The 21009-nt window shown below is 39.8% G+C and overlaps 2 protein-coding genes across 2 annotated transcripts in view; one reads left to right on the top strand and one right to left on the bottom strand.

The window, feature by feature from the left end:
• HEATR5B (HEAT repeat containing 5B) overlaps nt 1-15135 on the bottom strand; it is a 54032-nt gene extending 38897 nt beyond the window's left edge. Inside the window, exons 1-15 of the mRNA XM_069852470.1 lie at nt 14946-15135; nt 14220-14431; nt 12497-12605; nt 11328-11477; nt 10649-10820; nt 10123-10280; nt 8868-9117; nt 8059-8214; nt 6382-6632; nt 5833-5944; nt 4532-4684; nt 4144-4243; nt 3330-3439; nt 2432-2595; nt 269-444 (exon numbers count right to left, since the gene is read on the bottom strand). Of these exons, the coding sequence (XP_069708571.1) occupies nt 269-444; nt 2432-2595; nt 3330-3439; nt 4144-4243; nt 4532-4684; nt 5833-5944; nt 6382-6632; nt 8059-8214; nt 8868-9117; nt 10123-10280; nt 10649-10820; nt 11328-11477; nt 12497-12605; nt 14220-14431; nt 14946-15071 (2399 nt within the window). The 5' untranslated portion in view covers nt 15072-15135. The remainder of the gene's footprint in view (nt 1-268; nt 445-2431; nt 2596-3329; nt 3440-4143; nt 4244-4531; nt 4685-5832; nt 5945-6381; nt 6633-8058; nt 8215-8867; nt 9118-10122; nt 10281-10648; nt 10821-11327; nt 11478-12496; nt 12606-14219; nt 14432-14945) is intronic.
• Nucleotides 15136-20075: 4940 nt separating this feature from the next.
• The window catches only part of GPATCH11 (G-patch domain containing 11), an 8713-nt gene continuing 7779 nt past the window's right edge, over nt 20076-21009 (top strand). The window contains exons 1-2 of the mRNA XM_069852488.1: nt 20076-20140; nt 20745-20955. Coding sequence (XP_069708589.1) covers nt 20900-20955 — 56 coding nt within the window. The 5' untranslated portion in view covers nt 20076-20140; nt 20745-20899. The remainder of the gene's footprint in view (nt 20141-20744; nt 20956-21009) is intronic.

The following is a 21009-nucleotide window of genomic DNA, read 5'->3' as shown; positions in this document are numbered from 1 at the left end:
ATTGCAATGGATATTTTTACAGGAAATTTTGGTTGCAGAGATACTACGGATGTTAAATCTAGTAAGAGGAGAGAAGAACCTAGCCTCCACTTCTGAACCCTAAATCTTCAAAACTGATAAAACTGAGGAAATTACCAAATATTGAACTCCGAATTCAAAGACAGTTGATATCAAAGTAGATTCTTATTTCAAGTTAAAAAAAAGGAAATGTACTGCTCTCTGGAGAACAAGGCATTAGATTCTGAAATGGATATTGATGTAAACTGACCTATGTTTGTAAGAGACATGAGGAAAAACCACACCAAAGAGAGCCACAGATGCATCGATGACAGATACTCCTAAAGGAAGGGGACCAGGTACAGCTTCACCAGCAGGGATGCGCAAATAAATAGAAGATGGATCATGTTCTAAAGCACCACTTCCAGACGCACTGTTTGGCTGAAGCTGCAAAATACCACATAATATAAATAAATCTGAATATACCTTCGCACTTAAAATTTGGAAACAGAGATAATAAAAACACATATGCAACAGCTTAAAACAACAAGATGGCTTACATACACCTGAATGCAACTGCAGTGTCCCCATGCATATACAGACTAATATTTACAGGTCCAGCTAAATTCCAGAGGGTCAAAGCAGTTAATAGCTGGATAAATGCACAAACTATCACTCCTGATAGCTGGAAATTAGAGAAAAGCAGATTAAATCTGATATTAATAGTAGCTTCTGAATCACTGACTACAAGGTGACATTTCAGAAAAAAAAGGTTACTCATTCACTCTCTATTTGAGCATTGAGTTACAATGCATTATATTAAATTATCAGTTTTAGCTGCAATATTTCCCTACTCAAAGATTTAGAAACAGTATTAAAATTAGTAACAATCCTATCATCATGAAAATACTTCCTAATCATCATTCTTTCAGGAGATACAATTAATCATCTATTTTCTCTGAGGAAAACCTTATTTTCATAACTTGTTAATTATTTAATCATGAAACAAAATTAGAATATAATAGTTCTGCATTCTTAAAAGGCCAGAAAACAATACAAACATTTGTTGAGATCTCCATAACGCTAAAAAAACCAAAACGTAACCAAGCACAAAAGGATCCTGTGGTGTACCACAGGGCTTCAGTTACCACCAGAGACTGTTTAACAAGTCAGAGGGTAAAAAAAAAAAGGGGGGGGGAGGTGGGAAGGAGTATCCCAGAAAACTCTGCAGATTGAAGAATGCACTCGAAGTCTACTATCTCTACCACAACATACAAGGCAAGTTTATAAAACCCTTTTTTCCATTTGACATGCTGATCTTTTCTCAGAAACACTTTCCCCTTGGTTTCTTACACTTGGCATCAGTCTTGCCTTTTGGATCTGCTCAAAAACCTTCCGAGAAACCTTGCCATTGTGAGACAGGCTGGGCAGAAGAGGCATGTCCAGCCTCCCTCTTCTTAAGCCTACAAATTTCTGAAAAGCTGATTTGCAAAGTTTATGATGGCACAGTTCAGCAAATGCTCAGAACAGTTAGTTGTCTACAGAATACAGGTTCACTGAGAAAGCAGAAAACAGAGCAGAATTATGAAGTCAGAGGTGGGTATATCCAGATGGACAAAAGTGTTTTCTCCCATGTCATTAAATCCTGAAACATAAGGATTGAAAAGTGGTGGTCAGCCCCTTACTAGTCATCACAAATCAGGGAAGCAAAGAGAAGGCTGTTGCCAGATAGCTTCCTAAACTATTTAACATCACCAAATTGCTCCCTAAGCCACACTTCTTCAAGGGCCATATGAAAAACAACAACTAGATCAACATTACCAGTTGATCTGAAAAGTATCACGAAAGATTCCCATAGCAATATTTGCTTCCTCTTTTAAAATTTTTAATTCCTATGTTTCAAAGACTCACGTTTTAGAAGTGCAGCATATTCCTTGTAATACCAACAAAATTGTGTCAACACTTCCAAGTGAAACGTAAGATTTCATATTGTACCTATAAAACCAGTTAAATCTTGTTTTCCTGTAACACCATTTGCAACACAGACATTTTGACAGCAGTTTATTTATGAAACATATTAAATGGAACTTAGATTTTTCCTAGTTCAAAAAACATGTATGAGAACCACTGCTAGACTAGGAAGGCAGAGAGAGGTGGTGGTGGTGAGTGGTGGAGAGGCAGGCAAGGACTGCTGTTTTGTTTTAGACAAATTAGGCTAGTTCACTAACCACAACCATATGAGGTTGTATGTGAGTTGTAGGCAGTTTTTAATCAAAATGGTAACCTACAGATAGAAGGACTTACATCTACGAAACCTCTGAAATAAGACTAAAAACAAGGCATGAAGTTTCAGTTTTAGAAGGCTTCCCCCCCCACACACATCACAGAGACAAGATAGCGCAGACAGTTCATTATCCTTCTAGATTTTTATTACCTGGTCTTCAATTGACTTATGATCTGTTTCCTGCAGCCAAGAGCCAAGAAGAACACTATCATCATAATGACAAAGAGACCTGAGGAGTGATGTGGTTGTATTTGCAGAGTTGTCTGTCAAAGTAAACTCTGCTACCAACTCTCGAAGAAGTGCATTAAATGATCCTAAAAGGATGGACATTAAACAGAGTCAGTGCTGCTTCTTACCCAGAACATTTCAGCTAGTGATCAGAAGTTACAAATCAAAGCACATACTATTACCGCAGTTTTACAGGTTAGCAAACAGACAGAAAAGTAAACCTGACAAGACTAGAGTTGAAAGTAAGGCTTCAAACAGAAATGTGGGATTCCCATTCCTAAGTCAACGTTCTGAACAACAGACCAGGCCACCCTTCCAGGACGACAATCTAGATTTTGCAAAAATTTGCTTGTCCACATCATCATGTAAATGTAATGAATTAACAAAAAGCAAACAAACAAAACCCAAAAAACTCATCAGTTGGATTATGTGACAGTGCCTGGCAGAAACAAAAAAAAAATAGAAACCAAAAGTAAATCTTCATTCTTACATTTGCCCTTTGAGTATACTAAGAAATACCATCTGCTGTCTTTTAAGTAACAATGACATATATGACCTAAACAGGATTTAAGAACATGATCTCCATATCTCTCAGTCCTATAAACAAGACTGTAACTTTGATGCTGTTTTACTCTAGTATTTTTCAGTGTTCATACTCTGTAGTTACGCTTTCAAGATGACATACAGAAGATGAGGGATATAGTACAAAAATCCTGGAGATTCCTAGTATTCTATTTTGAACCTTGTATGTACTTCAAAGGCAAGAACCAAAAATACATCAAGAGAAGCAGAATTTTTACTTTAATAAGTATTTATGTACCTTCATATGTCTTCGGAGGTAATAAAGCCAATATATCATAAAGTCTTAAACGGACCATAGCTGCACTAGCTTTGAGATGAGCTCCATGGGCTTTAATTACTGATGGAATGCTACAGAATAAATAAAAAAAAAAAGAGACAGCCAGAAATATCGCAGTTTCTGAAGAGTATTTTCAGATTTCTTTTCAGAAGATATCTCTCTAGACAAGACAACAGTGTTCAGAGAACAACTATGAGCAACATTACTCAATTATCCGTACATTTTCAGAGGTAATTGTATGGGAAAAACTTCTATCAAAATAAACACATGGTGCTGTAAATGAGGTGCATGTACGTCCTCAAAAGAAACATCTATTTCAATGGGGGGTGAGGGGTAGGGGAGGCGGATAAACCAAAACCACAAAACTCAACCCAATTTTTTTTTTCCTTTATATTATGTAGAATGTTCAAGTATTTTCCTTAGCACATTTCATAAGAGGAGAGCTTATTGATTAACATCAAGTACATCAGTACCAGAGTTTTCTCATTTCTTGCAAAAGGGTAAGAACATCATGAATTAAAGAAATCGCTGAACTGGAAACCCAAAACACAGTTACAGATGTTACCATAGTAAGCCCCTCAGGACAGGCTCTGCAATAATATACTTTTACAAAGCTAATGACCACAAACACAATGCTCATAGAAGATTTTTTTCAACATGGACAAGCAGTGACAGTGCAGTACTAGGTCAGCACATGAAATAAAACAAGTTAGTTCTAGTATTTCAGGTCCAGGAAAAGAAAAATGTGAGTAGAGAGTAAAAACTGCCTACTTACTGTGACATCATTGTCATGGCACATTCTATAGGAGTCATCAATTTCCTGATCACATCCTCAGTAAGGAGCTCAGGACAGTGAGCAACAAAGCTTCGCATAGCTAATAACAAAAAGTTATAAATTAAAATTTTGCTGAAACAAATATATCTAAAGCATGAACAAGATACAGATCCTAAGAGAATATCAAAAAGCAGCAATTAAAAATGTTTACACAAAGACAGTGACACGTTCATAAAACTATATGCCAAAACCAGGTCACATTGACAAAAAGCTGATGCATTTTAAACATTTTGAAAGAAAGCAGGGAAGTCGAGAGCAGTTTCTATAATACTTGGGACCATGTTTTGGTTTACCATGCACTTGTAATCTCGAAGTTTGAAATTCTTACCACACAGGGCTCCAGCACGGCCTTCCAGTGTTACTTGCCAGGTAAAAGAATCTCCTCTTGCTTTCTCTGCTTCTAACTCCTTCAGAGAACGTGGAAACACATTTCGCCACAGCAGCAACATCTTAGGCAGATGATACCGAACAACAGACGGGCCTATGCAAAAAAATAAAGTGGCAGCATAACAAAAACTTGTATTTAACAGTGAAAAATATGCTATCAAGGTTTATGCTCCTTAAGCTATTTTTCTCTGATTTCACATCTTTTCCTTTTCCCCCAGCTTGAAAAACTAAAACAAAGCAAATTCTCATTTCTAAGTTGAAAGTGTGGTAAATAAACAGTGTAAGTAAGTGTTGGTATTGGTACTAAAAAAAGGAAATAGGCAATTCTAAACTTCATTATGTAATACATAACTACTGCCAACTGTTTTTTAATATCTTTTCAGTGACTTCTAATTTTTTTTATATTACTATATCGAAGGCAAGCTCTTTAGCTGATCCTAACTTGTTCATAAAATGAGCAGAGAAATGACAGCTATTGGTTATGTAACAAATTCAACAGTCAAGTTTAAGGAAAACTTCTGAAAATGTTCTAGAAGACCTAGTGCAAGTGCTTTAAAAATATACTGGAGGATAACCAAAGTAAGGCTATGCTGTTATGCAAACATGACAATAAGCTGGCATAAAAAAGGCATTTTAGCGAAGCAAGATGAAACACAAAATGGGATCTGCTGAGAGATCAAGACAGCAGAATGCATCAGAACTTTATCAATTTTCCAGTATAAAAAACTCAAAACCAAAAAAATCACCACTATTACTCCAAAATTCAAGAGTATACTTATCAGAAGTTGCATTTTGAGAGGTTATATTTGTGTGATACATACATAAACCTGGCTTTTTTGAAAGACAACTGAATGGCTTTTAAACACTTCCAATGAGTACCGTTGCCTATCCAGAGGCACCTCACTCATTGAATTGCTCACTATGGTTTATTTCAGTCCATTTATTTTTTCTGCACCACAGTATCAAGAAAGGAAGACTATGGACAATTTTGCCTTTTGCATAGAGTGACTAGAGGCTGGGCTTCCAAAAAGACAGCAGAATTTTTTTTTTAGTTAAAACACTCTCTGCTATCCTTCAGCTTACGTAAATATTAATATTTCACTTCCCACATTATGAACAACACTGCTGAAATAAATGCACTAACACTGGACTTATTCTATGTAGAGACCATTTGCCAAAAAAGATAATCGAAAATGTTGGATAAGCATTAAAATAAAACAAAAAGCAACCGGTTTTACAAACCTAAAGTCATAAGTGCTCCAAGTAAAAGCCATCCAGCTTGAGTCCGCTGCAAGGAGAGTCTGCTGTTTTGTGCAGCAGTTCGTAACAAATCCTCAGCAATACTGACCACCATCTGTACCAATGAAAAAAACAATGGATTTTAAAAATATAAATAAAGCCCATTGCAAGCTACTGCTACATATTGCTCTTTACAGACTATATCTAAAAAGATGTTCTCAAATAATTTAAATTGACCTTCCATAAAGAATGAATGCAGATTACATTTCATGCAAATGATCACTGTTTTGTATGTGTCAATACAGACAATGATATTCTTTTCAGCAGTTATTCATTAATATGTCAAACAAGAACCCAAATCTGAAAGAGAAAAAAGGGAAAACCTGGGAAATACTGCAAGTGAAATACTACAAACGTGCTCTCTTGCTAGGCATGAGTTCAATCTCAACAATGCTTTAACTCATTAACATGTCAAACATTTTGCAAAACTATTACTTCTAGGTAAAAAGGTAAATCTTAGTACACTCACAGATGAAACACTCATAATCTCACCTTTCCTTTGGCGTGAGGAATACCCAAGGGACACTGATGCACACCACCTAACAAAGCAGCCATTGCAAAACTGTAGCCACTAACAGCTTCAGGTGAGGTCTTCAGATTGTTAAGTCTTTCTGCACATCTATCTAGAAATGGAGTCAACTGAAAAGGCAATGCCACAGCTACACATCGCAAGCACCATGCAGCCGCAAGTCGAGCAGCCATGCTGGGATGAAGGAGAACTGAAGTTACTGTCTCCAACAGACCTACAGAAAAGAGAGTTTACAATCTTAAAGTCATGATGTGCCTTTTAATATACACAGACAAGTAAAATCAATCAGTACTAAACAGGCAACACGAACATTATGTAAGTCAGAATTAAAGTACTTAAAGTTTATGACTTCGCCATTTTCTTTGCAGAAAAATAGAAGTGTTATTAGCATCATGATGCACCACACGAGATTTTACCAGCAAAGCTGGAGCTGCCAGAGCCATAGCACTGACTTCTACTACTTGAACAACTGAAAAGAGGCTGTGAACCTATATAAGAAAACAGGCACTGGATGACTCCTACAATCTTCTCATCTTTTACACAGACTGCCAATAAAAGAGCAACAGTATAAGTGATCTTTGATTTTGCTTCACATTGTAGACAAGCACATGCTACAGATGTCACTGACTGTTGCACTCTGCTTTTGACACAGTGCTGTCTCCTCTGCACCAAGTTACCATCTTTCTACACTTTCCAAACCTCCATGCCTGGCTAATCCCATTCTCTGTGAACTCTTCAGTCCAACCCATCTCCACATCAATGCTTTCCCTAGTCCAGATCTCCGACTCCACAGACTCCTACTTTAAAGCCCCCACTGCTGCCTTATCTCTTGCTTTCTCTGTAGCTGGTGAACTACTTCCACCTGCTTACTTCACAGCAGCTAGCAGAAATAACACTGAGATATAGTCCCCTCTGTTCCTGTGGGGCATAGCAGCCAGAAGGAATAAACACGGGCAGAGTCTTTCCCATCCCACAGCTGAAGCAAAATCAGCAGGAGAAGAATGCCACAGGCATCAAACCAATAATCTACATAAAGAAATGACTAAAGCAGCTTGTACTTCCATTGGAAAAAAACTATAAGCATCCACAAACCCGAAAAACTTAAAATTGCAATGCTATTTAAACAGGGATTCAGTTGTTAAAACAAACAAGAAGAAAATCCCACATAAACCCCAGTCAATTTAAGCCAAATAACTACCTTTTTAAAATGGGAATATCCACAGCTTCATCTCAACAAAATACCCTTAAACTCCCCAGAAAGATTTGATATCTGAATGCAATACAGCTTTCCAGGAGCAAATATTTCAGAACTTCTATGGCAAAACAATGGCTTTCCTATAAAACCACTATCTGAAACTAATCAGCGCTAGAAATCACAACTTAACAACTTGACTCACCTAAAACAGAGCTTCAGGCAGACTTAGATCAAAATAGTTTCTTAATACTTTGTCAAACTTGAACTAAAATTAGATTACTAAATACAAAGAGATAGACAAATGTAGCTACCTGGAGTACCACAGGGAGTACAAGTTTCATTAATTTATTTCTTACGTATGAATTTATTATTTAACTAGAGTTAGCATTATTTCATATTCAATGCTCAAATGTCTCATTTAATCTATTTAGATTTATATGCATACCAATAGAGGGTTCTTGAATAAGAGGAGATGCAGTGGCATTCAGACTCTGAACCAGACTACCCAGTTCCTGGAGGGCACACACCATTACATGCTGGCTTGCAGCTACATCAGCAGCTCCTGATTTATTTTCACTATTAGCATCATTCACTACTGCTTCTGCGGAAAAGAAAAAAAAGCATCTTGTTGAACTACCATTTGAATCACATCTTAACATATACAGGATAGAAAGAGACAGTTTATTTTTGACATCAACCCTATATTAAAACTAAACCACAAGTCTGGTCATAGTGTGAACTCACAAAGCAAACACATTCCAAACAGAAACAGTTTCCACAGTTATCCGCCAAACACGATCATCCAAAGATCACGAAAAATAGATGCCTCGCAGCTACTATGGATGGCAGTGCACTAAGAGGTAGAATTAATAGAATCACACAGAAAAAGCAAGTACACACATATATAGAGCACATGTGTATTGTATCAATGCATAGCAACTAAAAAAATAATCTTGACATATCTAGGCTTTGCATACAAATTTGCATGCAAATATATATAAAATAAGACAAAAAAATCCCCCAGACCTGTAGTAAACAATTAGTCACAATCTCTAATCATCTTAAAATTATCCAATTAAGTTCCTAGATTCCACTGTAGGATTTTTCTCCTATACAACTTTCCAGAAGCAGCAACTGCCACTTCAAAGAAAACACACTTCAGTATCAGATTAGTGTTTACATGTCTACTATAGTAAAATTTAGAAAATTGTCCCCTTTATATGAAGAGAGGCAATCATTAAAAATGATTCTTACCCACTGCCTTCATTTGTTTACCGATGGCTTGACATATATCTTTGGCAGCTGCAATCTGTGCTTTCTCCCCGAGTAAGCTGCCCACAGTTGCTCTCAGGATAAAGGACACACATCTTCGAGAGTAAACTGCCTCCACATGGGTCTGAGTTGCACGAGGATGGGAGACCAGATCAAGCACATGTGACAAAAATGTAGCAAAGTTGCGCTCCAACCACTGACCTCCTAATGTTGTGACAAAGACAACGTAGGCCTGCAAATTCAAAAGTTACATACAGATCTAATTAAAACAGAAACAAAAATCTATATTCAGTCACTAAAGACTTAAGACTACATTTATACTCAAGCATAATGCAAAACGGTAGCAATGCCAATTAGTAATACGCAACTCTGATGGGGCTCAGCAGGATGAATCAATTTATTAGCTAGGTGTTTGTCATTGAAGCTGACCCGTTTCCAATATCAAAAGTAGTTCCTATACTACTACACATACCGTGAAGAACAAAATACTCTTTGGGTGACAGCAAGAAAATCCAGTGCATTGCTCTAAATATGTCTCTCTTAAAAATGTTAAGAACATAATGTCAATAACAGCAGCAACATGAGCATGTTCTAATTCACAATGAATACCAGGCATTTTTGCCAAGTTGATCTGAAAAAGGCTGAGAAAAATAAAAGGTATACACAAAATACCCTACGAACAAAAAAAAATTGGATTCTGGCAAGTTACTGCAGCATATTAAAATACATGTCAGAGTCAGAATGTTTGAATTTGAAGAGATGGTGCTGCCACCTTTCTCTAGCAGGCAAGGGGAGCTTCCATATTCAGGAAAGTTCACCAACTCAAGACATACATTGGGGAAGAAGATTCATAGTTTAACAAATTAAGACTGCAAATGTTAACCAGCAGTTGAAAAGAGAGCCAGCACACACCACAAAAGAACATTGTGTCTCTCTAAAAGTCTTTAACATGCTAAATTTTCAAATATTTTTACAAGTTATCTCACCCAATATACACTGAGCAAATAACCTTTCCTTAGCACATATTTTAATCTATTATTAACACGTAACAATAATAAAAGAAAGTAGCTTAGGTGAATGACACTATGTGTACACCTCACAAAACAGTCAAACTAGACTCGTAAGTTAACTTATAAACAAATAAAGAAGTGTGTATTTTTCCTACTAAATGCATTACAGTCACATATAAATGTTACTTTATTAAAAAAAAATTGAAATAATGCAGCTTATGACAAACCTGAGTAACACCAACTCGCACTTCCCTATTGACAGATCCTCCTACTTTTAACATCTCTCCACCACTCTTTAGGAAACCAGATCCTCCTCGCAGAAATCCTGTGGCCATGAGCTCCAAAACCTCCTCAAGTGTGGCTCTCTTCACATTTTGTCGCATCACTTTAGCAAAATGAAAAGTAATCATTTAATCCCAAAGTTCCTCCTAATACAAGCAATGATCTAAAACCTAGACATCAATTCAAAACTGTCCTGCAAACATAAATCTAGCCAACATTTTCAATAACAGCTTGTTTTCATGCTTAAAACATAAGCTACACTTCCCAGGTGATTTCTGAGAGTTCGCTCTCTTTCTTCATACAACTACAATAGGGATTATGCACTCTCTACTCTTTCTAGCATAGAGTTTATAAAACGAAACTATCTGCCCAAAAATTTTCATCTACAACCACACATCGTGTAACACTGTCATGTAACACAGTACTTAAGATGAAGTTTGTCTACTTGGAAATGGAATCCAGAAATTGTACCTGTTGCTTGTTTTGGTATCAGTGCTGTAGCCATGACTGTTCCCAAAAGCTTTGACACTGCAACTCGCACACCATAGTTCGAGTTTTCCAGAGCTTTAAAGCACAGCGTTGCAACATTCTCTAGTTCAGCCGTCCACATAAACACTGCTTCATTCTGTAATTCCAGCAGACACTGTAGGAAAAAAAAAAAAGACTTGCTGAGCACTAATGGTCACCATTCTTACCTTTTATCTAAGCATCAGTGCAACTGTCAGGTTTATTCAGCAAGTATTTCAACATCGAATACGTTAAGAGTAAATTTCCACACACACACACTCCCATTTAACCAATAACTTATCTGAGCAAACAATCAGAAGACTCATATAATAGGCTAACACAAAAATAAAAATTAAAAGAGGAAAGCACAATAAAAAAAACTGTTACCAAAAACTTCTCCCAGTGTAGCTAACTGATAGTATTTTCTATCTTATATTTGTTTAAAGAGAAGAAGACAGTATTACAGTATATCTGTTTATACGAAATAAATCAAATGTCTGAGCCTTCGGTGTCAACTAGCAAGGACTTATCTTGCACAACGAAACATCAAATTTTCTATTACAAACAACAGGTCACAGTTCAACTGCAGGTACTTCACACTCACAGTACAATAATTTCTAAGACTGGTGAGAAACACACCCACCTTAGCCACTGCGCATCGTACAGCCATAGATCTGTCCGTTAACAGAGATCGGGCGTTCTTATAAATGTCACGGTGACAAGAAGCTGCTGCTCCTCCAAGTCCATTTAGGACTTTCTGTAAACTCATCAGAATTTCGCTGCGGCCTTGAGACTGCATACACACACACAAACACATTTATGCAAACATGTGGACACAGTACTTAAATCAAGAACAAGGTGTACAATTCCGCATTTTCCTGCTTCTTTGCAGGAACACTTTTGGAAACACTGATAATACAGTTCACTGAAGCCATATACAATGAATACCTAGCTGGTTTTAGACAGCAGTCAGCACTATACACAGCTTTACTGAAACAGCCTCAGTTGTCACATGAACTAAAATTAGCCCAAGCAATCCAACAAACTGGCTGTAGACAACATGCTTCTGCCTGCTCCACCATTTATCTGCTGGGGCCACAGAAAAAAAACCCCAAACCAGTTGATACAAGAGAACAGGAAGCCCAAATAGTCGACAGCTTCCTGCTATCCCTGCACACAGGCAGGTACTTGCAGTCGGAGGGCCAAAAAAAAAAAAAAAAATTAAAATCACACCGATACAATAATACAGCCAAAGGGAACAGCTGCTGGGACAAGATCCACACAATCAGTACTCCTTCCAACTCGTCATAGATAAAAAAAAATGAAAACAAAAACAAAAAAGAAAACAAAACCAAAACACCACAGCTACTGGTATTAACTGAGACTCATTGCCAGCCCAGGGCACATTCGCACGTTCTCTCAATATTATGACACACTCTGTCTTTTCAGATTGCAACGCATCCTGCCCGCATGCAGGAGTAGTATCTTTGTTGCAAAATTTAAATACTTATTATCTTTTAAACAATGAATGTTTATTCAGTGTACACAAGCAGCCAGAAATGGCACATATAATGATATTGCAGTTTTCATTACTGATGCCACTATGAAGAAACTACTATCATATTCACATGACAAAACTCTAAACTTTAAAAATACATGCACATGTTTAACGTGATACTAACTATGTAAGAGATTTGCATTTTTCTTCATAGAAGGCAAACAATGCAGGCATTTTGGCAAACACCTTTGGAAGAAGCAGGTTTTAGTTCGAAGGAAATCACAACCACACATATGAAATAATATGAAACTTACCTCTGCGCTTTTCAGAGACTTTAAAAGATTATTCACTGTTTCCGGAAAAGAACTACCCAGCATTCTGCCCATTTTTTCATAAAATGCTCCAACACATGCCACAGCAGCCCTATTAAAAAAGACATTAATTGGTGTACTCTCTTTCTGTATCATCCAAATGAAGACAAATACTGAAATAGAAACGTATGTTTTAATCATCATTGGTGAATAAAATCTATTTATTATCCACTAGTTATACTGGCTGCTTAACACTGCATTCAAATAATTCTTTTGTTTACAAAAAAAAAAGTAACAGAAAAGTTATTAGCTTCTAAAAACACTGAAGTATTTGAAAGGGTATTATTACAGGATCTACAGATAGAGTGAAAAATTCTGCAAAAGACAAGCATATGCTGAAATCTTTGCAAGCTTAAGGTTTTGTGTTCCAATAAACTGTTTTGAAGCACCTGCAAGCACCTTTAACAGATTCTGACACACTTCTGTAGATACTGAATGATAGGGTTTTTTTCCCAAGCCTACGAACTTCAAATGCACAAATTATTGCCATACACAGGAAAACGTATAGGCATGATAAAAATCACTGGATTCATAAACAATTATACACACATTTTCCTTGACCTGACATTTGAGATTAGGAATACTTTAAGTAACATCCTACTGCAGTTATATACACAAATTGCTCCAGGACAGTCACAGAAGTAGCTCCTGAGAACATGCACTTTCACATCACAAAGGAACAAGGCTTTTTTTGAAACCTGAAACTCTTGGGTAAACAACTTTTTAGCAAACCTATATGTTATAAACTCATTACAGCCTATCCCTTATCAGGCACCTCTTCCACACAACTATTCTACACAAACATCAAAACCTATACAGCAAAAAACCTTCTGGACTAGCACTTGAGTGGGTAGTATAAGTTTCAGAGCATGTTATAGTATAAATCTCTTCCCATTTACACAAGTTCCTCACAGGGTGGCAACAGCTTCAAACCAAAGGACAGCACCTGCCCAACATTTCAGACCTTATTGTTAAATCCTCTTGTTAGGATAACGTCTGAAACTAGGCCCAAATTGGGGTTCACTAGACCCTGCGAAGATATGAAGCAGCATGTGTGGCAAAGTACTAAAATTGGTTATAGCAGAACCTGTTTGTGGCATTAACTGCATTCGTACTACTAAGGCTGTTCCTATAAGTAAATGTGAACTGGATCACACGCAAATGCACACACACACACACAAGTATACAAACTATGTATGAGAGATTTGTGAGGTATATCTCAGCAGGAAGATACAAACAGGTGAAAAAAGACCTTGAATGTTTGGTTACAATTCTCTGGGCATACATAATGCTCATTCGACAACCTGCAGGTCCCATCTTAAACAGGGTATCTAAGCACAATCAGCAATAATCCCACTAGTGGAATTTCTTCACTGCTTTACTTCATCTACTGTTATCCTCGCCATGACATAAACATGTGAAGAAACATAAAACAGGCCCTTGCCTAGAGATAAGTATTTCAGATAGCCACATATGTCCCCTCTGAGTCTTGCCTCCCACAACCTCAATCCTGTTCTTTTTTCTGCTACATCAAGCATAAGTGAACTCCAAATAAGCATACAAAATACAAGTAAACATAACATGCCCATATACATATTAGAGATTCTGCTGTAATACCCGTTTTTCTTAAAAATCATTTCCCTTTCCCTAATAATATTAAACATACAGTTTTGTAGGCAGGTAGGATGCAGTATCATCTTTGCTCTTGATGATGTCATTACACTTGTCAAGCGTCTGAAAAACTGTAAATGTGTCTCCAATGCTGTAAAGAGCAGCAAGATTCTTTGCTAGTAGTTTTCGCGTAGGTGGCCCTGGGGAACTGCTGATGAGTCCTGTTAGCTGTTCTACAAGTTTCTTCTGTTTTTCCTTGACATCTGTCTGTTAACGAACAAAAAAAAAAACACAACAAAATAAGAGAAGTTATTTAATCTTTTGTCTTGCCTCCAACGCCCAGAAAAACCTATAAGAGAGTGAAGTAAACATTACACAACTCCCATTTCTATGTAATTCAGCAAATTGATATCTCACAGAGATTTGAGATGCATTCAACAATAGCATAGACAGACGCTAAACGCTCAGAATTAGCTGTTATTCTATTTAATTTTTATTTTTTAAAAAAATACTTCCTAAAAATACAGTAAGACCTGCCTAGAACATCTTTCAATACTCTTTATCATCAAGAAGCCCTACTCTGAGAGGGAAAGTTTAGCCTTTCAAATATTTTCAACAATGTAGAAATCAAACCAAGCTCTGTGTAATGTAACACAGTCATACTGACTGCCTATAGTGAAACAATTTAAAGCTACCGACTAAAACAGAGGCTCTTCAGGCTGAATCTGAAATCATGCAGTTATGCTTTAGAAAGAAATGGAAAAAATAAATATTAAATTACCTTGTTAGCAGCTACTAGCACTTTATCCAAAAATCTTAACCACTCAAAGATAAAGACTGGTCTCTTCGCTTCTGTGATTTGAGCTAATGCTTCCTCGTTCAGTAACAAACTATGAGCCAGCTCCATAACTGGTTAAATTCTGGGTTTATTGCAAATTTGTGTAGCAAATCTAAAATAAAAATGTAAATGTTAGTATAAAATATAGTACAATAGTACAGAGCTTTGAAAATCAAATGAAAATATGAAGATGAAATCTATAGATTATAGTATCATGATTCCAGTCTGCTTAGACTTGTCTTAGCAAAGCAGTCCCACATAAAAACTACTCACATATTAACAACTTAATACATTCATTACCATTTCAAGGAACAGAGTTATTAATTATAAAAAGAGCACCTACAGGCAACTTCAGGGTGCTAACTCTTAGCCAGGAAAAATATACTTAAGTCCCTGTTTAAATTGAAAAAAAAATATAAAGGGAGTCATCTCACTGTTTCCTCTTAAATAAAACAGAATAAGGATTGTCCCTAATCAAGACTTTTGACCACGCTCCCAAAGTCTGGGCAGGAACCTGGCCACCTTCTCATCACCTTCCACAGACAAGGTGAGAAGGAGGTGAGCCTATTTCCAACCATCACAAACTTGAGAAAGGCAGGAACAGTGGCAGCATTTGGCATCACTGACCTAAGACTTCCCAGGTCCCACTAGACTTGCTTTAAATACTGTACAAATAAAACTGAAACCCAGAGACTGCAAGTCTCCTCAACAGGTTAAATACTACAGACCAAACACTGGAGATCCTGCTCAAATAGCAAATAGAGCGTAGCAGCAAAGCACTACCAAAATCACACTATCAGTGTAACCAAACATTCTGCAGACTTGGCCAAACCATATTTAAACAACATGTAGCTGTTTAATGTAGAAGAGACAGAAAAAAAACCCCAACATTTATCTAAAAAAATCATAAAATAAGGTCAATTATCTTTAGCAAAAAGAAACCCAAAAAGCAGAAAACCCCAGCCTCTAAACCTGAACGCACCGATGCTGAAACTCAGATCTAGGGCAAAACAAAAAAGCAAAGCAACTAAGCAGTATTATGCAAGACATCATCTTTTGACAGCTGTGCCATTCCACTTGTGTCCTCAAGTGCTCACAGCTGCTTCCTCATTTGTCATCAAAAGCAACAAATTCTTAAAGTCAAATGCAGTGATTTAAACAGAACTTTATGCTTTTTAAAAACCAACCCCCACTAGACACTAGCAAAGGGTGACACATCAATATTACAATTGTATCATGGGTCTAAATTCACCCTAATGATTTGGTGCTGACGAAATCAAAGCATCACAATGTCCACAACACTAGGTTTGTTCCCTGTTCCTTGCATTTTATACTTTTCACTGCATACATCTCCACTGACAGAGCAGCAAAGGTGGAAGAGCCACACATGGAAGCACATACAGCCTTACCCTGACACCTCCAAAGATCTCTTCCGAGTTTGGTTTTTCTTTTAAGCTATAAAAAATTGAGGAGGCATCGCCTGCCAATGACGCAGGCACATCACCTGAAAACACCTTAATATGAGACAAATGCAATGAATGATGCATGATTCTTTGGATATCATCCCAGAGATCTATACTGCTCATCACACCCACAGAGCACAGGAGTACCATGACAGCACAGCCCAAGACTCCTTTCCCTCCCCAGACAGAAGTTTTCATTCTCCCCTGGCCTCTAGAGCCGTGTTCCCTTTTTACGCGTTCCACATGTTTACTTCATCTAAATTTAGGAAACACAAGCTCTGAGCTACCAAGTCTGCACACGCATCGAGCTGTGCTGCTCAAGCACAAGGGGTTGGATACCAGAACAATTCCATAAGTGTTAAGCTAACTGAAGACTCGGAGTCTAACATACAGCTATGCAGGCTGGCAATTGAAAGCTCATCCATATTGGCCAAAAGTTTACTCCAAAATTCAGCAAAAAATGCGTACCAACTTCTACTGATTCTGGCGAGGACTGGGTGTTACTGTGCATGTCACAAGTAATAAATACATTGCTATTTCCCTAAGGATGCAGAGCAACAGCCTACCAAAGCCAACTGGCATCCAGTAAGTTATGCTGAAGCATTATAACAATTATAAAATGTTCAGATGTACCTTTATATTCTCCAGCTATTCTTCTGTAGCCTAAATCATGGAATCATAGCACTGTAGAATCATTAAGGTTGGAAAAGACCTCTGTGATCATCCAGTCCAACCATCACCCCAGATCAACTATTTAAATCTCCATCATACACGCACTTCAACAGAATTACCAAGAAAGCTGAAAAACGGGCAAATTTAAGAGAAGTGACATCCTCCTGAAGAACTACACCAGGTGAAAGGCTTTTAGGCCCTTCTGCCTGTATTGGTGACTTTAATAAGCTGTAACACATCTCCCAGTGCGTCTTGCCAGGTTCAAAAAACCCCTCATGAAGTAATGCCTCAAGACCACATTATGACCCTAGCAATACACCCATTCCTCGGTAAGGAATAATGTCAAAGAATCATAGAATGGTTCCTCTTGGAAGAGACCGCTAAAGTCATCCAGTCCACCCCACTTCAGAGAGCCAGAACATCTTCAACTCAACCAGGTTGCTCAGAGCCCCATCCAGCCTGATGCTGAGTGTTTCCAGGGATGGGGCACTCACCACCTCACTGCGTAAACCGCTCCAGTGTTTCACCATTCAAAGTGAAAAAAAAATTTCTTCCCAATATCTAATCTAAACTTGTCCTCTTTTAGTTTAAAATGATTACTCCTTGTCCTGTTGCTACAGACCCTGCTAAAAAGTTTTGCCTCATCTTTCTTAAAGGCCCCTTTGAGTACTGAAAGACCATAATAAGGTCTCCTTGAAGTCTTTTCTATGCTGAACAATCACAACTTTCCCAGCCTCTCTTCAAAGGAGAAGTATTTTTTTTTTTTTTTAGAATAACCAGGTTGGAAGAGACCTACCAGATCATCGAGTCCAACCATTCCTATCAAAAACTAAAACATGCCCCTTAGCACCTCGTCCACCCGTACCTTAAACACCTCCAGGGAAGGTGAATCAACCACCTCCCTGGGCAGCCTGTTCCAGTGCCCAATGACCCTTTCTGTGAAGAATTTTTTCCTAATGTCCAGCCTAAATCTCCCCTGGCTCTGATCTTTTTTGTGGCCCTCCTCTACAATTGCTCCGACAGGTCCATGTCTTTCCTTTTCTGAGGACTCCAGAGCTGGATGCAGCATGGAGGGGTCTCAGAAGAGCAGAGGTAGACAGGCAAGAATCACCTCCCTTGACCTGCCAGCCACACTTCTTTTGATGCAGCCCAGGATACGATTGGCCTTCAGGGCTGTAAGTGCACATTGCCGGCTCACGTCCAGCTTCTCATCCATGAGTACTCCCAGGTCCTTCTCCGCAGGGCTGCTCTCAATCCCCTCATCAGCCCACATGGATACTGAGGGCTGCCCTGACCCTGCACTTTGCCTTGCTGAAACTCATGCGGTTCACACAGGCCCACTTCTCAAGCTCCCTCAGGGTGGTGAAGGAAAGAACAAATCATTCTGTTAAGGGAATGAATTAGCTTAAGCAATTACTCTTGGCCAGCATGTGGTTAGAAAGAATGTGAATTTAACAGTTTAGCTTGCTTACTAGTTAAGACAAACAACAAATCAAGTATTGTGTATCCTAAAGAAACTTATCTCCGACTGATGCTCCAAAATACCAAAGCAGGGCTGGCTAAAAGATAAAAAAGGACAGCTCTGCAGCAGAAACAAAGAACAGACCTGAGCTCACTAAGGACACGGTGATGAAGGAGTTAAGATAAAGACCACCAGAGGCTTCTGAAGACCACAGAGAAACTGTGATACGCATACGAGGGTGGGTGAAAAACTATGATAATGAGTTCTCAGAAAAATAATGAATATATAACATATTTGTATCCATAAAAACAAGTATGTTTAACCAGTATAAAAGTCATGTAACCAGCCCCAAGAGTTGCACACATTGGGTGGAATCATCCCCTGCGTGCCTGGCGTCACGTTAAAGGATCCCTAATCAAACTGGCATTGATTACTGAGTTTGGCTTTTTCATGGCATCAATGGCATCACGTCAGAGAACAGCCAGGAGCGCGCTGCCTTCCACATACCACCCTTTGCCATAGGTGTACACACGGATGCACACACAGGACGCACACATGGGACACACACGCGCAACACACGCATTGGATGAGCACACAGAATGTACACACAACCACACACACGGGATGCGCACACTTGGTGCAGACACATGATGCACACACAGATGCAGACGTTGGGTGCACATGGACAATGCACATACGGGATGCAGACACTGGACACACATGGAACGCACGGATGGACACACATGGGAAGCACAGACAAGAGGGGAGACCTCATTGCTCTCTATAACTACCTGAAAGGAGGTTGTAGACAGGAGGGTGCTGGCCTCTTCTCCCAAGTGACAGGGGACAGGACAAGAGGGAATGGCCTCAAGCGCCGCCAGGGGAGGTTTAGGCTGGACATTAGGAAAAAATTCTTCACAGAAAGGGTCATTGGGCACTGGCAGAGGCTGCCCAGGGAGGTGGTTGATTCACCTTCCCTGGAGGTGTTTAAGGCACGGGTGGACGAGGTGCTAAGGGGCATGGTTTAGTGATTGATAGGAATGGTTGGACTCGATGATCCGGTGGGTCTCTTCCAACCTGGTTATTCTATGATTCTACGGGATGCACACATTGGATGCACACACAGACGCACACGGGATGTTCACATGGATGCACAGAGATGCACATGGGATGCAGACACGGACACATGCGGGATGCACACATGGATACACACACAGGATGAAGCACATATTGGACTCACACACAGATGCACACATATGGAAGCCCACACGGATGATGCCCACACGGATGCAGACTCGTCCCCGGCCCGGTCCCACCGCGTTCCGCTCGTACCGCGCGTCCGGCTCGTCCCGCGGTCTCGGCCCTGCGCCCCGGTCCCGGCGCGGGGCAGCACCCGAGCGGCTGCGCCCGCAGCCCCGGCCCGGCCCGGCGCGGAGGCGGCCGCCCAGCCGGAAGCGGCGCGCGCGCAGGCGCCGGGCCTGGGGGGCGGGGACGGCGGCCGCGCGCAGGCGCCGCGATCGCGCCGGGCTGAGAGGGGTCCGGTGAGAGCTGGGGGACCGCGGCACCGGGGCCGGGGAGGGAGAGGGAGGAAGGGAGAGAGAGACGGGGGGTGGGGGGGGAGGGAGGGAGGGAGGGAGAGAGATGAAGGAAGAGATGGGAATGGTGAGAGGGAATGAGAGAGGGAGGGAGAGATGGAGGAAGGGAAGGAGGGAGAGATGGAGGAAGGGAAGTGGGGTGAAGACAGGGGGAGGGAGGGATGGAAGAATGGAGAAGGGGTGACGACAGGGAGGGAGAGATGGGAAAAGGGATGAGGGAAGGAGAGATGGAGGAAGGGAAAGGGAGGAGGAAGCAATGGAGGAAGAGGGGAGGAAGGGAAAGGGAGGAGGAAGCAATGGAGGAAGAGGGGAGGAAGGGAAAGGAGGGAGGAAGAGATGGAGGAAGGGATGAGGGAGGGAGAGATGGAGGAAATGAAAGGGGGGAGGGAGATATGGAGGAAGGGGAAAGGGGGATGACAAGAGCAAGGGAGAATTGGAGGAAGAGAGAGGGAGGGAGGGGAAAGAGAGGGGTATGGATGGAAAGGGAGAGAAGGGCAGAGAAACGTGCATGGTGTCCCATCCCCTGTGTTCCCATGTTTTCATCCCTCAGCGCTGTGCCCCTCCAGCCTTTGACCACACAGTGCGCACAGCAGACCTTAGTGGCAAGATCTTCCTGTGGGTTCTGCAGGTAACCTGCAGAGAAAGAGAATGCAAGGTAAAGCTTGGTGAGGGTGTTCAGAGGAAAGGGATCAGAACAGGGCACGCATGCTGAACATGGAAGAAGATGAAGAGGAAGACTACATGTCTGATTCCTTTATTAAGTAAGATGGTGGCTCTTTTGTTCCTTCTTAAGTGATTTTTAAACATGTCAAAAA

This window comes from Phaenicophaeus curvirostris, chromosome 2 (genome assembly GCF_032191515.1).
Source record: "Phaenicophaeus curvirostris isolate KB17595 chromosome 2, BPBGC_Pcur_1.0, whole genome shotgun sequence".
In the NCBI taxonomy this organism is placed as follows: Eukaryota; Metazoa; Chordata; class Aves; order Cuculiformes; family Cuculidae; genus Phaenicophaeus; species Phaenicophaeus curvirostris.
Note: the sequence above shows the minus strand (reverse complement) of the source record. Positions and strands in the feature narration are given on the sequence as shown.